The sequence below is a fragment of the Tauraco erythrolophus genome, chromosome 27 (genome assembly GCF_009769465.1).
Source record: "Tauraco erythrolophus isolate bTauEry1 chromosome 27, bTauEry1.pri, whole genome shotgun sequence".
Lineage (NCBI taxonomy): Eukaryota > Metazoa > Chordata > Aves > Musophagiformes > Musophagidae > Tauraco > Tauraco erythrolophus.
Genome location: NC_141491.1, coordinates 6,738,560 through 6,755,662, shown reverse-complemented (window position 1 = coordinate 6,755,662; position 17,103 = coordinate 6,738,560). Strand labels below are relative to the sequence as shown.

Genomic DNA, 17,103 nt, shown 5'->3' with positions numbered 1-17,103 from the left:
TGCGTTCCAGTTACACTCTAAAAGTGCAGTTGTTGTTGCTACTGAATCCTGGTGCTGAAAACTGAATAAATTATAATGGAATGAATGTTGATTCATTCAGCGGTAAAGCTAGAAGGGAAACTTGCTGCTTTGCATATTTGAAGTAGCTGTAGCAAAAATTGAGATGTGTTTGTTAGTATGTTCTAGTAAATGGTGCTTTCTCTCTCCAGATCCAGTTGTTGCTTCTCTTGCCCAAGATATCTTTAAGGAGCTAGCTCAGATAGAAGCCTGCCAGGGTCCAATGCAGATGAGGCTAATACCAACTCTTGTCAGCATCATGCAGGCCCCTGCTGACAAGATCCCAGCAGGGCTTTGTGCAGTAAGTGCTGTAGTGGTACCTGGTCTTAGCTGGAGATGATTCCCTGTTCGTTAACGTATAGGATGGCTGGTCTGCAAAGAGTAGAAAGATTACTTTTCAGCTGCTGTGGAACAGTGACTTCCATCATTGGGAGAGGTTGGTTTGTGTAGAGACAGCAAACTGCAGGTGGGGGGGAGATGCTTCCAAAAGTTAACTTTAAACCGCTCCTCTGGCCGCCTTCCAGTCTCTGCAGCATCTCCTTAGTTTTGCTTGGACATAGCCATCTTTCACCAGTAACACTTTCCTCTTTTTGGTGGAATGTTCTCCAGCAGGCTACATGACTGTTCCTTGCACTTTTTTTAAGGCTTTTTCTGATTCATACGTCACATATGTATAAATTGCTGGAAATAAAATTATACAGGTTTGTCCGTTCTGTAAAAAGTCCCTTTATAAAAGATGAAGCATTGACTGTGTAGAACGATTGCACGGAATTAAACCTATAAACATCTTTATCAACTTGCTTATAATCTGCCTATTGATTGGTGTGACTTAGGGGTAATTAAAACAAATCTAAATCAATGTAAACAAAACGGATCAAGCAGCAGGAACAGTTCTCTGGCTGTGCTGTTCGGCATGCATCAGGGTCCCATGGAACTGTGTGCCATATTTAGGTGGTTACGCTGCTTTTCATGTCTGAACTGCCTCGGGAACTTTTACAGCACACAGTGTGTGCCCGTGTCAAATACAGGGATGCTTGAGTGCATGACTCCAGAGTCCTCTGGTTTAAAAAATGCTCTAGACTTTAAAATCAGGATGTGATTGCAGTACTGGCTCACATCCCTCCAGTTTACGCCTCTGATGCTTGCACCAGTGGTGGGTAATGCTGACCTAGCATACTATGGCTGCTCCTGTAACAGTGCTTTTGTTTGTGTTCTCCTTTCAGACTTCTATTGATATATTGACCACGGTTGTGAGGAATACAAAACCTCCTCTGTCCCAGCTCCTGATCTGCCAAGCGTTCCCTGCAGTGGCTCAGTGCAGCTTGAACACCGATGACAATGCTACTATGCAGGTAACACTGTGGGGAGCGGGAAGGATTGCAGGGCTGTGTGAGTCCAAGAGCCTTTAAGGGAGCCCAGGCTTTGCTTGCTGATGGCTGTATCAACCTCAGGAGTCTCTACCACCTCCAGTTGATCACGAAACTACTGCTGTTTAAGGGCCTGCAATGACATTTAACTGATCGTTCCTTAATTTGGAGGACCAGAGGGAACAGAGCAGCAGCCTTGATCTTTTTTTCTATTTTAGGGCTCTGGGGAACATGAAAAAAAAGAAATCCCAAACCCTTAAGAACTCAAACAAAAAAACCCACAAAACATGATTGACTTTCTTCCCTCATAATAACTTTCATCACACCTAGGAGTGGCAGAGGCTGTCTGTGAGAAGGCGCTCGGGCACAGGGAAGCAAAAGACCTCCTGCACAGAAGAACACCTAGACCTCCTTCTTCTAGCCCTTGACTCCTGTATTCATTTAGGTGGGAAGGGGAGGACAAACTTCTGTTTGGCTAAGCCAGGTGTGGGATGGAGGGAGAGCAAGGGTTGATCTCAGACAGCGTTAGTGCCTGAGCTGTGCGTGTTGGCAGGCTCTGCTGTTATGTGATGCTGTCTTCAGAGGATTTAAGCAAGAAAGAAAAAACTTTGAAGGGTAGAAGCGCAGGGTGCCTTTTCATTCCAGTTACTGGTGGACTTATAAAAAGTAAAGCTGATTTCATTTCCTTACGTAGGCAGTTTTATAGTGCCAGCTACCCTTTGCCATGTGAATACAGACCATAGAAATGGCCTTCCCTAAACATCGTATCAGTAAGAGTAGGTTGGAGACCAGCATGCTGGTGACTCTGCTGGATCTTTGTTTCATTTAAAAAAAATTGCAACTTGGCTGCTGGGTTGTGTTTTGTTCCTGCTATATTTTGCTGTCTTCATTTCTCACTTGTTAGAATTTCTTGGAATTTCTGTGGATAACAAGACTGGCACAAAACTGCAGCTACTTCAGGTTGTCTTTGTATTTACTAGATGATCTTGATAGCTGCCTGGGCAGTGAAGAGTGGTGTACTTCATAATTAACTGCAATATTTTGAAATTATTTTTAATTTTAGGCTCTCATTTTACTGCACATTAGAGAGCTTGGATCTTTTACAGATGCCACCAGTTTGCCCATTGTTTTCATGTTGGTTAATGGTCTTTTGGGGATGATGAAAGGAGATGTCTTCCTATGCCTTCCTGCCCCCACCTAGAAAGGGAAATTCTAACACGATCCTCTTCTCATTTAGAATGGTGGTGAGTGTCTGCGTGCCTACGTCTCGGTGGCACTGGAGCAGATTGCACAATGGCACGATGAGCAAGGCCACAATGGACTGTGGTATGTGATGCAGGTGGTGAGCCAGCTTCTAGATCCCAGGACCTCAGAATTCACTGCTGCCTTTGTGGGCAGGCTGGTCTCCACTTTAATTTCCAAAGCAGGAAGTGAGCTGGGAGAGAACCTGGACCAGATCCTGAGAGCTATCCTGAGCAAAATGCAACAAGCGGAGACGCTCAGTGTAATGCAGGTGAGCAGGCTGGGCACCCAGGAGAGTCAGTAGCAGTGTCAGAAAAAGAAATTGTCTTCTTTTTTTTTTTCTCAATTGGGTGCCTGATTATGTGTGGGTAGTGCAATTGGAGGGTCTACGTATCTTCTTGAAGTAGTCAGGAAAACGCCTACTCTGCTCATACAGAGTTGTCTGGATGATGGGGTAAGCCAGGTTCTTGTGGGTGAGCTTTAATGCACCTTGAACATACCTCATGGTCTTGTGCGTGCCCAGCAGTGAACCTTTAGAGGGGACAGGAGCTGCCTAAGCGGGGATGCTGCGGCAAAGGCAGCACGTGTTTTCCAGTGGTTTTGTGCTGTGTTCGAAGGACAGATGCCTGGGAGTTAAGGCAAGGTGAACTTGTGGTGGATGGGAGGTGTAGTTGGCCTGCATTGGGTCAGAGACAGGCAGGGAGCATCACCATCACTTGCAGCCTTGACCTGCTTCTAGTGGCACAGTTTTATGGAATGATTTTATCCCAGTTATCATCATTCTCTCTGTTATCTTTCATACCTGTGCCCTTAGTGTAAAACATCTGGCGATGGCTGTCCTGGTTCCTCAGTAGCACTGGGGGAAGGCATTTTGCTGGCACTGTTGAGGAGTTTTGCCTTCTGGCAAGATCCCACCTTTGCCCTCCGTGTGGCACTTGGCTGAGGCTTGCTCTGCTCTGTTTTATCTTGTGTGTTTCTCTGGTTTTGGTATGTGTGTTTTTCGAGCCAGCGCATGGTGAGTCAAGAAGGCCATTCAGATGTCAGCACAGATTTAATCTTAAAGCCTTGATTTTTATTTTTTTACCCCTAGCGTACACTGTTAATTCTTAACTGTTCAGAGTGGCTCTCACTTGGCCTGTTTTTGGAATTAAAAGATCCAGAAGCTTAAATCTGAAGCAGTCACATGAAGCCTCTGTAGCCAGGGGAAGAGAAACGGGCCTTTCACAATGCTGCATCTCCTCCCTGAAAGGTGGGCCTCTGGAAGTGGGCAGCTTTTCCCCAAGGAAGCCTACAGGGATGCCCTCAGACTCGGAGACTGACATTTAGACATAAGGAATGTATGAATTCTACCCCTGATCTTTAAAAGTCAGACTGTAAAACTGCATCTTGTAAAAAAAACTTTTCTAAAATTCGTAGTTCTTTCCCTAAAAGTGCACTCAAAATTGGAAAATTGCTGCTGAGTTACGATGGGGGAGAAGGATTGTCCTGTGGTGGAGGTGATGATAGGAGATCCCCGGGGTAAGAGGGGAAGAGAATATGGGTTCTGGCTCTCAACCAGTAACTTCTGTTCCTTAGCATTATAACGAGGCACGTTTCTGCTGGATAGGCATAGATGAGAGCTCTGTGTGCAGAACCATGTGTGCAGCTTCTGGTCCAGTGAGCAAACCAGGGCACTGGTCCAAGCGTCGCCATGTGATGTTTTTGCTAGTCGAAAGTCAGCTGTGACCTCTTTCTAATTTTTGCTTTAGGAAAGTTTGTTTACTTGGGACATGGATATGAGTAGTTTTTTCTCCTGCTGTGTTTTTTGGTGGGGGATAAAGACTGCTGTTGACTGTAGTAGTTTATTTCCTGCTTTTGTAGGCTACAGTGCCTTGCAGATGTTACACTTTCTCTTCCTCTTGGGGTTGGTAAATACAGTCTCTGCTCTTGCAGGAAACTCAGTTACTTGAATATTTGATAAAACATTTGCAGCTATTGAATTGTGTACAGCTAACGTTTCCTTTCTCCTCCTGTAGTCCTTGATTATGGTGTTTGCCCACTTGGTTCACTCCCAACTGGAACCACTCCTAGAGTTCCTGTGTAGTCTTCCCGGACCAACTGGCAAGCCTGCCTTGGAGTTTGTGATGGCGGAATGGATGAGCCGGCAGCACTTATTCTACGGGCAGTATGAAGGCAAAGTCAGGTAGGATGTTTCCATAAGCAGGAGCCGTACCTTAACGTTAGCTGACTGATCATCCGTGCAAATTAAATCCCTGGGCATGAGGGAAAGGGGAGCTGGTTCAGACTTGGGTTAGTGTGTGCCAGCATTGGACAATTCATTTTTTCCTGCACTGTCAGTTCAGCTCAGGAGAGCTGTGGTAACTGGGGCAATCTCTGATCTTCCTTGGAGTGCTGTTGCTATTTGTTGCGACGGAGGGAAGACCAGGACGCTCAATATGAGTGATCAACAGGCTTCGTCTTTATTGCTAAACAATACTACATTTATAATCGCTTTAATTAGCTCATGCATATTGCAAAAGGAAAGCTCATGATTGGTTGATATATTTGAAATCAATTTCTCCCCTGGGTCCTATCTGCGGTTACCTTCTCCCTTCTGCTGTACCTTATCTATCTGCAGGCATCCTGTTTGTTTGTAGACATCTGGAAAACAGGATGTTCTTCCCAAGGTCTCGTTTAGCTAGGTGGCCAATGTCTGCGTGGCCTCTCTCAGTTAACTATTCTTCCACAGAGTGCCCCTCGTGCTGCCTGGTGTTTCTGTGCCGGAACAGGGGACCCCGAGGGGGAAGGGGGTGTCTCTTGCAAGCACAGGAGTTCTTTTGAGAAGGAACTTCTGTGAGTGGGATGAGAATAGCTTCCAGATGTGAGATTGCCTTTAGAGACTACGGTAGAGTTTCAGGGCATTGTAGAGGGTTTCCTAAAATAATCTGATTATTTCTGTAATAATTCTGATTAGTAATTTAATGATCTCTTGAAAGTCAATAAAGAAATCAACTGAAACGGTTTTCTCTCCCTTTTGCTGTAGGAGCACATTTGTGTTTCAGTGGAGGCAGAGTGCTATATTCCAAAGTATTAATTTAAATTTTGCCACAGCTGCTGTCTTTCCTTTTTTGAGAAATGTGAAGCTGAGCAGACCACTCCTAGGGGTCTCACCAGCCGTTAACTTACTCCTTAGTGTGTGCTGGTGTGTTATTGTCATAAGGCAGTCACACAGCCTGTGAAATAAATAGTAAGCAGCAGCATGTTTAAAGTGAAAGTTTGTGAGTGATCATGCGGTACAAGACAGTCTGATTTGGGGATCTAGTGCTGGTTTTGGTCACACTTGGTCTGTTTCATCCCTAAGAGCAACGGTTTATCCCCATTTTGTCAGAGCAGGGTTGTCTGCAGGATGCCCCTGAGACTGCTTATGGCCACAGGGAAGAGCCAAGGCTGACGCTGACAGGGAGAAGAGGGTTAAACTTTGTTGTTCAGCGCTGTCTCTGTGTTGTCCAAGATTAGGGCTATTTGTGTACAGGTGGCGTGGCAGAGCTCCACATTGTATTAAACACTTGTATTTGGGTTATTTACAGTGATGCTCATCACGCATTAGAAGATGCCAGGTGTTTTCTGCCTACTGAAGAAAAGCCATGCCTGCTCAGAGGGCCCTCTTGTTTAGAGTTAGTAAAAGGAACGTGAAGATAGCTGGCACCTTCTGTGTGCATCAGTCCCCATCCCTGGGAGTGGCAGGTTGAAGAAGTGGCTGTTGGCTCTTGACTTTCATGATGAAAAGACAGGAAAGCTTTGGGCAACTTACGAGTGACATGTAAGATCTGGGTCCAAACAAGCAGTAGGGGAACTCAGAGCCATAGTGTGGGAGAGAGAGAGGGTGTGAAGTGAAAGCAGGAGAAGAGCGAGTTCCACGGAGCTCCGAAACTTCAGCTTGAGACTTGTGGAGCCAGGAGAGAGGTTTAGGAGTGCCCAGCAGAAATTAGCAGCCTTAACCTGTAGTCGAAGTCATCTTCAGTATGTCTTGAAAACAGCCTGGAACTGGACAAGGTTTGAAAGTATGGAGGTGTGGAGTAGACGTCTGAGCAGCAGAGATGGAAAGAACATGTGAAGATAGTGAGGGAGCAAACTAGAAGGTCTGAGTGTAGCAGAGCTGTGAAGGACCAGAAGTGAAAAAGAGCTTTGAGACCAGAGGAAAGTAGAGGTGATGTTCATGGCTGCAGGTCAATCAAATTACTACTTTCTTGCCACTGCTTTCCTCTTAGTTTCATCTTCATCTCAACCTGATGCTTCCAGGAGTGTGTTTAACCCCGTGGCCCTTCTGAACTGGAAAAACCCTGGATGTATGTGTGCACTGTTTGGTAGTGTTCAATCTAAAGCTTTGTCAGATTTCAGCTTGCTGTGCAGGGCAGGACATGAGTCCAGTTTCGGATGCTGACATAAAGCAGGAGAAACAGAAAAATTCTGTAATGCTTGTTCTTGGCAAAAGTCTAGAAAAAAGGGCATCTGAATGTCTGCTCTGGAGATGCGTTTCCCATTAACAGTTCACTGTGAAAGCCAGACAGTTTAGGGGAATGCCGACCTGTGATTTTCCCGTTCTCTGCTCCCCAGCTCTGTAGCGTTGTGTAAACTCCTTCAGTATGGCATCAACACAGATGACAAGCGACTTCAGGACATTCGGGTAAAGGGAGAAGAAATATTTAATATGGATGAGGGAATACGGACACGATCAAAGTCGGCCAAAAGTACGTAAACATTTTGCTGGTTTTAAGAGTTTGGGGTTTTTTTACCTGTTAGTAGATGCTATGAAAGACCTTAAAATGGAAGGGAGACACAAAGCTGTGGGAGATATTTCCTACAGAAGGTGCATGTTGTTTTTTCAGAGCTAATCCATACATCAGGTACTTAACGTATCCATTATTTGCCTTAATTTTGCCAAACACTGATTTGGAATACTGTTGATGTCTTTGATAGGTGGACAAGGTGATTATGGGATAGGGGGTTATTCACTGCTATTTTGCGTCATCCTGTTCCATCTCATGAGGCAGAACTGATAATTTCATGATGCCTCGTACCTTCTCTGAGAGGAAAGTGTGTTTAGTGAATGCAGAGATTTTTTTTTTTTTGGATGAGACAGACTTTTACAAGTGTTAGCAGTGACTTCAGCCAGTTAGAGATCACTTTTAAGGAAAGCTTGGCCAGTCTCCTGCATGAGACTTGTCTTATTTTCAATTGGCTGAACCCAAAATCTTTGATTGGAGATTACTGTATAGAGATTCGTGTATTAAATCAGAGCGAGAACTGGGCAGGTTTTTTTTCTGGGGGCTGAGCCCCAGAGGGGAGCGGTCAGTCAAAACTCTGGTTCTGTAACTTGCTGTGCTAGTTTGGGCACAACCAGTCAAGGGATAGGATGTAAGGGCTGTACTGATCCAAACTGGAGGCCCAGCAAGGCAGTTGGTGCTCCTTGAGCCTTCAGCCATCATAGGCTTGGGGGATTTGGGGTGATGAAGTAACACTTGGTAAAGGAAATAAATAGAGGAAAGCGCTAGGAGTGTAAGAGGTAAGTAGTGGTCACAAAACACCTACTACCTTACTATTCTTTGCTTACAAAACCCTGCCAAACAGCACAAACCAAACTAGTCAGATGGAGGAACTGTAATTGCAGCATTTGAGCACCTAAAGAGTTAACACTAGTGCTCAGTTTCTTTATTTGAGAAGATCTTTACTTTTGCAGTTAAGAACAAAAACACTGCCTAGCTATTCCTGTGGAATAATTAGGCCTTGCAAGAGCCCTAGTGAGGAAATGTTGGAGTTGCGGTGTCTCAGAAAGGGCAGAGCCACGCGTAGGAGTGCTGCAGTGCTTGTTTCCGTGGCCGCCCGCGGGATGTGCAGCAGTAACTTCGGAGAAGGATGCTTAGTGAAGTCGTCCGTAACTCTCAGTTCATCGAGTGGCCTCACCAATTCATTCAGCGGTGGAAATTTCAGTCATGCCTTCTCTTCCTTCGGAGTATGCGCGGTTTGGTACGGCAGTTTGGAAATCTAGCTGTGAACGTATATGGGAAGAACATTTGAGCATTTTGTATCACTTCCTTCCTTTTATATCAACTTGGTTCCAAAACCTGGAAGTTTTGCTTTTATGTGAGCACTTTAAATATGTGGTAAAATTAAAAAACAAACAAACAACAAAAGAAAACAAACCAATCACCACAACAAAAAAAGGCCTGTTTTAACAACTTTGTTAAAAGCAGCGTGGATATGTATTTTTCTTCTCTTACAGATCCTGAACGCTGGACAAACATTCCTTTGTTAGTAAAAATCTTAAAATTAATAATAAATGAACTCTCTAATGCGATGGAAGCAAATGCATCTAGACAGACAACTGCAGACTGGAGCCAAGGTGAAACACTGGGTTTGTCTTTTCTCTTTGCATGGCTTAAATCTACTTTGTAATCTCTTTGGAAGCATTTATAGTCATAAGAAACTCACAGTAGTAAATAGGATACCTGTAGTTACAAAGTCTTACATAGTGATCCAAAGGATAGGATCAGTGCTGTGTATTCTGAAACCTGAAAATGATTTTGGGTCAGTTTGGAAGATAGGATCTGACCGTATGCCAATGAAATTTCCTTTCTCAGTGTGTCTGCCTTGTCTTTCTTCCTCCCTACTTCAGGCATCTCTTCTTGCTGCTGCTTTTTCCTTAGCTCCAGTCCTTGAGTCACTCATTCCAAAAGGGTGGTAAAGGTTGCAGGTGTTTCCCTTCGTCCACCTACACAAGCAGGGAAGTTTGCCTAAAAACTAGTCCCCTGTAGGGTCATCAGCAGACTGGACCTCTTTGGATTTTGATTGTTTCTAGAATTATTATTTTTTCTCCAAACAGATGATTTGAATGATATGTGGGAGGATCAGGAAGAGGACGAGGATGAAGACGAAGGCTTAGCAGGACAGTTCTTATCAGATATTCTTTCCACAAACAAGTATGGTAAGTAACAGCTTTAAAGTGCTGACTCAAGGAGAAAATAGAGTAGATGACATCCTAATCAAAGTTTTATTTCCTTGACAGCAGCTCAAGAGAGGCTGCAGGCAAGGGCCAGGAAATCTTACACTGAGATTTTCCATAAGGACCTTTTCCTGTAAGGGAGAGACATGTCTTTGAATGACACGGTGATTAAATAACTGCATTTTTCACCTAAGAGTCCAAATGCTGTGTAGCCTTCATGTTTCTGTGAGGTTCACGCAGGTATTTCTTCTAAAAAGAAACTTGATGCTCAGAGGTGTATATGTGACCTTGGAATGACAGTGTTGTAGAAGTGGATGAGCTTGTTGGTGGAGTGACCTTGAGAGAGAATGGCTGCCTAAAGAAGACAGCGAGTACATCATCTCCTTTCCTCTGCTCTCCAGTTTGTGTAGAAGGGAGAACCCAAGAGACAGGCACAATAAGGGGGACACTTTCATTAGCATGGAATTGGAACTGTGTCACCCTGACGTAAGATTAAGGCGTCAGATAATCGTGCACATAACTAACCAACCTGCTTGTGTAGTGTCCCGTGGGTGCTCGTCTCTCCTGCCTGTTCCTCCAGATTCCCACTGTGACCCCTCTTGCTCTAAGGTTTAGCATTTTCTGATCATGGGAACTTAAGGAGTGAATATTCTGGACACAATGATTTTTTTTTTTTTTTTACCCAGCAGTGCTGAAACTGTTTCTTTTTGGATCCTCAGATTTCAACAATAGTCTAATAGAATACTTCCTGAGATGTTTTGCTCTGTTTGATGTTAAAACGTGCTGGTTTGCCTCTGACAGATGAGGATTACTATGAAGATGATGAAGAGGACGATCCAGATGCATTAAAGGACCCTCTTTACCAAATAGACCTCCAGGTGATGCTCTAGAATGAGGTTTTTTTAAATCAGATTCCTATCATTCGTTACAAACTTAATTTTTCTATGTTGTACTTTAACAAAACTGCAAACTACTGTAAACACCAGTACTGATTGTTGTCCCAAAGGTACTCAGTTCATTGAAATTATTTTGGAAAGTACGGAGTATCCCAGGAATGACGGAGCTATTTTTCCGTATTGGATCGCTATCTAGAACCTGGAAATGTGTATGAAAAAAATTTTTTGAGCAGAGGGAGATGAGACTTTTCTACCCATGAGCTCCACAGCTATTTGCTGGAGTCAGAAGTAGATTGGAGGTGGAACATGACAGAATTTCATACTCCACTGGGAGATGCTCCCATCCAGTCATGGCCCCTGTATGACACTGGGCTCCTGCTTTTTACCACCACCTGGAAAAGCCCTTTACCAGCCTTCCCCTTCCACTGCCTCCCTTCCTTCTGCATCGCTCTCCTCTTCCCTGCAATCCCTTTGTCTTACTGGGTGCATGTTGAGGTTTATCTTTTGATACATGAAAGAAGCTGCATTTCCAAGGTGACGTGATGCTAACTGGGTCTTTCTGTCTTCCTTCCAGGCCTATCTCACTGACTTCCTCTGTCAGTTTGCGCAGCAGCCCTGCTATGCAATGTTTTCAGACCATCTCAATGAGAATGAAAAGCGAGTGTTACAGGCCATTGGTATATAAACCCACGCAAGAGACCACACTGATCATATCTGAACAATACTTTTTTGGCTTATTCCACGTTTTATGATTAACCATAAAACATTTTCCAGTGTCCACCTGCTTGTTACAGGTGGATGATGGCCTCATTGCAGTGTCTTGAGCCTCAACATGAATCTGCTAAGGGAAGGAGTACTAAGAAAGCAGCAAGGAGAGAAGTCTGTAGAGCTTTGCACATTGGTCTCACCATGGGAGCACTTTCATTTTCCACAGTAACTTTCCAGGAATTTCTTAAAGATAAAAAAATAAATGTGTCCTTAATATTTTTTAAAGCAAACTGTCTCTACCTGTGAAGAGGCACTTAACTGGGTTTCCCACAGCACAGTTGGACAGAGAAAGGAACTGGGTCACTTACAGATTGCTTGGATGTTTCGTGAAAAATTGGAAGGTCGTTCCTCTTCGCGCTCGCATGACACATACAGGGTAAATATCTTGATCTTACAGCGTGACTTCTTTTTGTAGAACTATAGACTCTTTTCTCAGAGATGCCTGAATGGTGTGGAACCTGTTTACAGGAGTTTGGATGGGAAGCTGAGACAATAAAACTGAACACGTATCTTTTTTCCTGTTGCGGATGGGGCTTTGTCGCTCACATCTGCGGTCCGGTCCCATGGGACAGTTCTTTGCTAACGCTTTTGTGTGCACATGCTCAAAGGAAGCTACCACTGAAATTCTGTTCCTGTGGCATGTGGCTGCTAAAGACTTTGGTTTTATGGAACACAAGGAGCCACAATTTTTAGGGGAAAAAAACCAACCCGATTGTATTTAACATATATGCTCCATGACAGCCACTCTGAACTACTTTGCTTCCTTCACACTCCTGTGTGTGTTTTTATAGAGTGGTAAAATAACGTTTGCAAATTGATTTACCCATAAGAACAGCGTGATGTATCTCACAACACCTCTCTGCCTTTGGTTCCCGCTTGGGGAAAATGAAAATAAAACTATTAAAATGTACATTGGTATCCTTCTTATAAAACAGATTTAAAAGGAACTTGCACTTGTTTCCTGAAGTCACTTTTTAAAGACACATTTTTCCTTAGGAAACTCTCTGTATGTGCCACTTGGAGGATGTTGGGGTATTTCACAGGAGTCATCTGGACAGAAAGGGGGTCCTGTAATGGATACATCTTCTTCTGCTTAAAGGAAAAGGCTGACCCATTATAGAGTTTCCTTTATTAAGAAAGGTACTTGCTATTCCTTTGTGGAATAATGTGCTTTGAAGTTGTATCTAAAAACCTCCAAAGAGCTGGAGTAATTCTGTATCTTACTGGTCTAACAGAATATAGCTTTTCATTTTTTTACCAGAAGGGGATAATAAATTAATTTTTTAACAGACAAAGATGGCACAATTTGTTCAGCATGTGGGGAAAATGGTGAAATAACCCTGAGTTCTACCCCTCTCCCACCCCAGCCCCTCACATGGTGCCTGAGAGTGGGCAGAACGAGGGGGAATCCCCATGTTCACTGCAAACTGCTCTGACCCATCCTTGAATTCTCAGTGGTTTTGTATGAATAGCTCTGAGAAGAGCATTTGAAGCCTGATTTTTGGGGAGGTGTGTGTGTCTAATAAGGTATGAGCTACGATCAAAACTTTCCACGCAGCCGTGTCGCGGTATCTTTCTTCCCTGTGGATTCTCTGGTGTATAAGAATAAATAATTGAACTTTGTGCCGTGGCCTTCCCTTCAGCGGGAACCCTGCGGCTCTGTCTTCCACCTAGATATTTTAGGTTTTTTTAAGTTGGTTAGGAATTTTGTGTTGAGGCGTTTGTGTGTCTCTCAGCTTTCACTGAAAAGGGCCAACAAGTTAAACTGAACAGTGCGGTCTCTTGAGGAAACCCAGCTAGAAATAGATGGCTGCAGGGGTGTATCCTGGTAGCAGCATCCTGGAAGGATGGAGTGAGTGTCCTTAGAGAGACTGGTCCCAGCCCTGGGAAGAGGTAGGACCATCTTTTTTTACCCCATGTGTTGGCAGCAGGGCTCAAAACCAGTCACCGATTCTTGCAGGTAAGTGAATACTCAACATCTGGAAGCATCTGGGTGTGTTTTAGGGTGCCGGTAGTTAAGGGAGTGCATTCGGGTCCGGTTAGCCAGGGCTGGTGGAGAGGTTCTGGTGGGATTTGCGTGCTTTCTGTTAGGAGTCCACTGCTGTGTGCCTTAGTGGTGCTTGCTTTAGTTGAGTTGGATGGTGGGTTTAAGCAAGACTGTGAAAAATGAGACCAACCTACTGCTACTGACACTGTTCCTCATGCTGAACCAAGAAATCCAAGGATTTCTTTGTGATTGCAAGGTCCCAAAAGCAGGTGGGCCAGTGTCTTACAGAGTGCCTGATAGAGCTCGTAAGTGTGTTGGGTAGAAGTTGCTCTTTGATTTACAGGTATCGGTGGCTTTTCCAGGAGTGTAGCTGCTGAGATGGGAAAGATTGGGGGATGTAAGTGGCATCTGGGGACTGCGCTCTCCTTCCTGCAGCATCAGCTCACGTGCAGCCTGAGCTGGCTGGGCACAGTTCTGCTGCATGGGAGCTGGAGTTTGGGACCAACCCTGGGGGTGGTGCTGTCCCCATGTGTTCTGGTGGGCACAGGAACAGCATAGTTGTGCAGCACACTGTTGTGAGCAAACCCGTGGTGTGGCAGGATGGTTTTTGGCAAGAAATACTGTGACTCAAGTGTCGCTAGAAAGAGGCCAAATAGGGTGTGAGAGCCACAGTGCACGAGGGAGATGGTTTGAAGTACCTCTGCGTGGTCCTGCTGGTGCTCGGACAGATATAACTTTCCCTTACGCTTCCTCGCTCTTCCTCCTAATGGAATTCTGAATGCTGCACCATGTATCTTTAAACAATATTTTTTGCTGGAGGGGTGTCAGCTTTGCAGAAACAAATCTGGCTCATAACAAAGTGATTGCTCAGGATGAAAAACACTGGACTCTACAGAGATGTGTCTAACATCGGGTTTTGAGGTGCAGAGCACCGCTCTTATTGGTGCCTACTGCTGAGAAAAACTCGTAGGAAGGTTACTAACGCCGTGGTAGGAGATACAAGCTCCCCGTTAAATTAAAACCACAGGCCGGGTGTGGGCTCCTGCACCGCCGGGGGCATGTGCCTCTGGCGGTGTTGGTGCCTGGCACACACCCGGCCTGCTCCCAGCACCTCTGCGGGGAGGCACTGGTGGGGTTCTGCACACCGGGTGTTCTCTTGCTGGAATAGTGTGGAGCTCTGATAGCCACCGACTATAATTTGATTAGTTAATAGCGCAGCTCCGACTCTGGAACAAGACTCTATGTCTATTCATGAGCATTGTTCTTGGCTTGGTTTTTTTTGTATTAACAAATAAACTCTTTTACCGTATAAACCTGCCTGGCTTCCGAGTCTTACACGGGCAGCCCCGGTGCTGCTTCGGTCCCGTCGGGCGCGGGCCTCGAACCCGGGACCTTCCCTGCCGCAGCACCGCGGAGCGCTGCCGCCGCTCCCCCCCGCGGAGCGGTGCATGCTGGGGGCTGTAGTCCAGGGGAGGGGCGGCCTGCCCCGCCGGGAGCCCTGGGCGCGGTGCACGCCGGGAGCCGCAGTCCGGCGGGCGGCCCCGCGGCCGCTGGGAGCCATGGCGGCGGCCGGGGCGCCGGCGGGCGGCGCGGGGCGCTCCAAGGTGGCGCCCAGCGTCGATTTCGACCACAGCTGCTCGGACAGCGTCGAGTACCTCACCCTCAACTTCGGGCCCTTCGAGACGGTGCACCGGTGGCGCCGCCTCCCGCCCTGCGACGAGTTCGTGGGGGCCCGGTGAGCGAGGGGCGGCGGGCGGGGCGGGGGGTGGTGCGAGGGTCCCGGCGGCTGCTGACCGCCGCTCTGTGCCGCCCGCAGGCGCAGCAAGCACACCGTGGTGGCCTACCGGGACGCCATCTACGTCTTCGGAGGGGACAACGGGTAAGGCCACGGCGGGCCTGAGGGCGCGGGGCGGGAACGGGAGCGCGGCGCTGAGGGGAGTCGGGCCCGAGGGGCGCGGGGCCGCCCCTCGCCGGTCCCCCGGCGCGGCTCAGCCGCCGCTCTCGTTCCTCCCCGTAGGAAGACGATGCTGAACGACCTGCTGCGGTTCGACGTGAAGGACTGCTCGTGGTGCAGGTAGGCCGCGCTGCGCTCTCCGCGCTCGGTCCCGCCCCGCGGCGGGGCTGCGAGATGGCACCGCGGGCCCGGTGTGAAGGAGCGGGGCTAACACAGCGCCCCAGGGGAAGCACCGCCTCCCCCCACCCCCCCCGGCGCTGTCACGCCGATGCTGCGTGGCGGAGCCGGCGGGGAGGTCACCGAGTGCCCCCGCACAGCTCCTGCTCGCGAGGGGCCGCGGGCAGCCCGGCGAGGCGCAGAGAGTACCCTGCGATGGATGGAAGGGGTGCGCGGGCAGGGGCACTGGGCTGCCGCAGCCCCTTGGGGCAAGGCAGGTGCCAAGGGGGCTCACAGGTGCGTCTGCTTTGCCCCTTTGCTTCGGACGGCGCTGTCTGTGCTGTTGTACCCGTGCCTGCGTGCTGCCTCTGCCAGACAGATTTCGGCAGCAGCGTGTTTGCGACCTTTTCTGCTCGTCGTGCTAAGTCTGTCGTAAACTCTTAGGCGGTATCATCAAGGAACCAGAACCAGTGGGAGCACCCAGAATAGCAGAATAACTTTTAACAATTGTTTCTGTTTTGACTCTGCACAGTAGCTTTGAGTGCCTGAAGCATTAGCAGGGTGTTTGATCGCTGCTGTTCTGACTGTTGTGCAGGGCTTTTACCACGGGGACCCCGCCGGCACCGCGGTATCACCACTCGGCCGTGGTCTACGGGAGCAGCATGTTTGTGTTCGGTAAGAGCAGCAGGTTACGGTTGTGCGTGCTTGGAGTGACAAATGTGCTGGTAGTATTGTGTTGAAAAAAGAGTGAGGTATTTTTAGGAAGTGTGGAAAGATCTTATTCAGTAGTGAATCCAGTATTTTTGGACTTTCACTCAAAGGGTGGTGAGGCACTGGAGCAGGTTGCCCAGAGAAGCTGTGGCTGCCCCATCCCTGGCAGTGTTCAAGGACAGGTTGGATGAGGCTTTGAGCAACCTGGTGTAGTGGAAGGTGTCCCTGCCCATGGCAGGGGGATTGGAACTGGATGATCTTTGAGGTCCCTTCCAACCCAAACCATTCCATGATTCTGTTTTTCATGGCTGACTGCGATTTCAACTTCAGCTTGGAAATACTTTTGCTGTTTTGTCTACAGTAAAGACAACTTGAAATTCATTGCCATAGTGTTTCTTTAAGGGTAGGAGTGGAGAATTCTCTCACCTGTAGTAGTCCATTAGCTAAAAACCTTCTCTTTGTGCAATCTAAACTTAAAGTTTTCATCTAACGTAATGACTAGAAGCATGTCTGCTCCACTGCATTTGAGTCTGATGGAATTGTTGTTGCTCAGGTGGCTATACTGGAGACATTTATTCCAATTCCAACCTGAAGAATAAAAATGATCTCTTTGAGTATAAGTTTGCAACTGGGCAGTGGACAGAGTGGAAGTCTGAAGGAAGGTAAGGAGCTGGCATCATTACCCCACTCCTCGAGGAGACTTGAGCATCACTCAGCAAACATTCAAAATGGCACAGGTAGAATTAGTTACAATGCTGATATTGAGGCTGCAGGACGATTTCTGCTCTACTTTCTTAATTTTTCTGAAAACTATCTTAAAAAGTTTTCTAAAAACTATCTTTTGTTCCAAAGGAGGTTTTTTGCAAGATCCAGAGTGTACTGTATTGGAAATTTTACCAAAATCCATTCTTCACCTTTCATTTCTGTGACAGAAGGAATGAGAGAAAAAGAAATTTTTTCTTTTGAATTGTTTCTTTTTCAAGGAG

At 46.7% G+C, this 17,103-nt stretch overlaps 2 protein-coding genes across 4 annotated transcripts in view; both read left to right on the top strand.

Moving 5' to 3' along the window:
* The window catches only part of IPO9 (importin 9), a 40,745-nt gene extending 28,378 nt beyond the window's left edge, over positions 1-12,367 (top strand). For both annotated transcript variants that reach the window (XM_086627282.1, XM_086627283.1), the window contains exons 16-24: positions 210-358; positions 1,281-1,409; positions 2,662-2,937; positions 4,682-4,848; positions 7,260-7,393; positions 8,926-9,045; positions 9,526-9,627; positions 10,447-10,523; positions 11,116-12,367. In XM_086627282.1, coding sequence (XP_086483408.1) covers positions 210-358; positions 1,281-1,409; positions 2,662-2,937; positions 4,682-4,848; positions 7,260-7,393; positions 8,926-9,045; positions 9,526-9,627; positions 10,447-10,523; positions 11,116-11,226 — 1,265 coding nt within the window. In that variant the 3' untranslated portion in view covers positions 11,227-12,367. The remainder of the gene's footprint in view (positions 1-209; positions 359-1,280; positions 1,410-2,661; positions 2,938-4,681; positions 4,849-7,259; positions 7,394-8,925; positions 9,046-9,525; positions 9,628-10,446; positions 10,524-11,115) is intronic.
* Positions 12,368-14,855: 2,488 nt separating this feature from the next.
* LZTR1 (leucine zipper like post translational regulator 1) overlaps positions 14,856-17,103 on the top strand; it is a 39,937-nt gene continuing 37,689 nt past the window's right edge. For both annotated transcript variants that reach the window (XM_086627106.1, XM_086627105.1), the window contains exons 1-5: positions 14,856-15,031; positions 15,113-15,175; positions 15,314-15,370; positions 16,002-16,081; positions 16,671-16,779. In XM_086627106.1, the coding sequence (XP_086483232.1) occupies positions 14,856-15,031; positions 15,113-15,175; positions 15,314-15,370; positions 16,002-16,081; positions 16,671-16,779 (485 nt within the window). The remainder of the gene's footprint in view (positions 15,032-15,112; positions 15,176-15,313; positions 15,371-16,001; positions 16,082-16,670; positions 16,780-17,103) is intronic.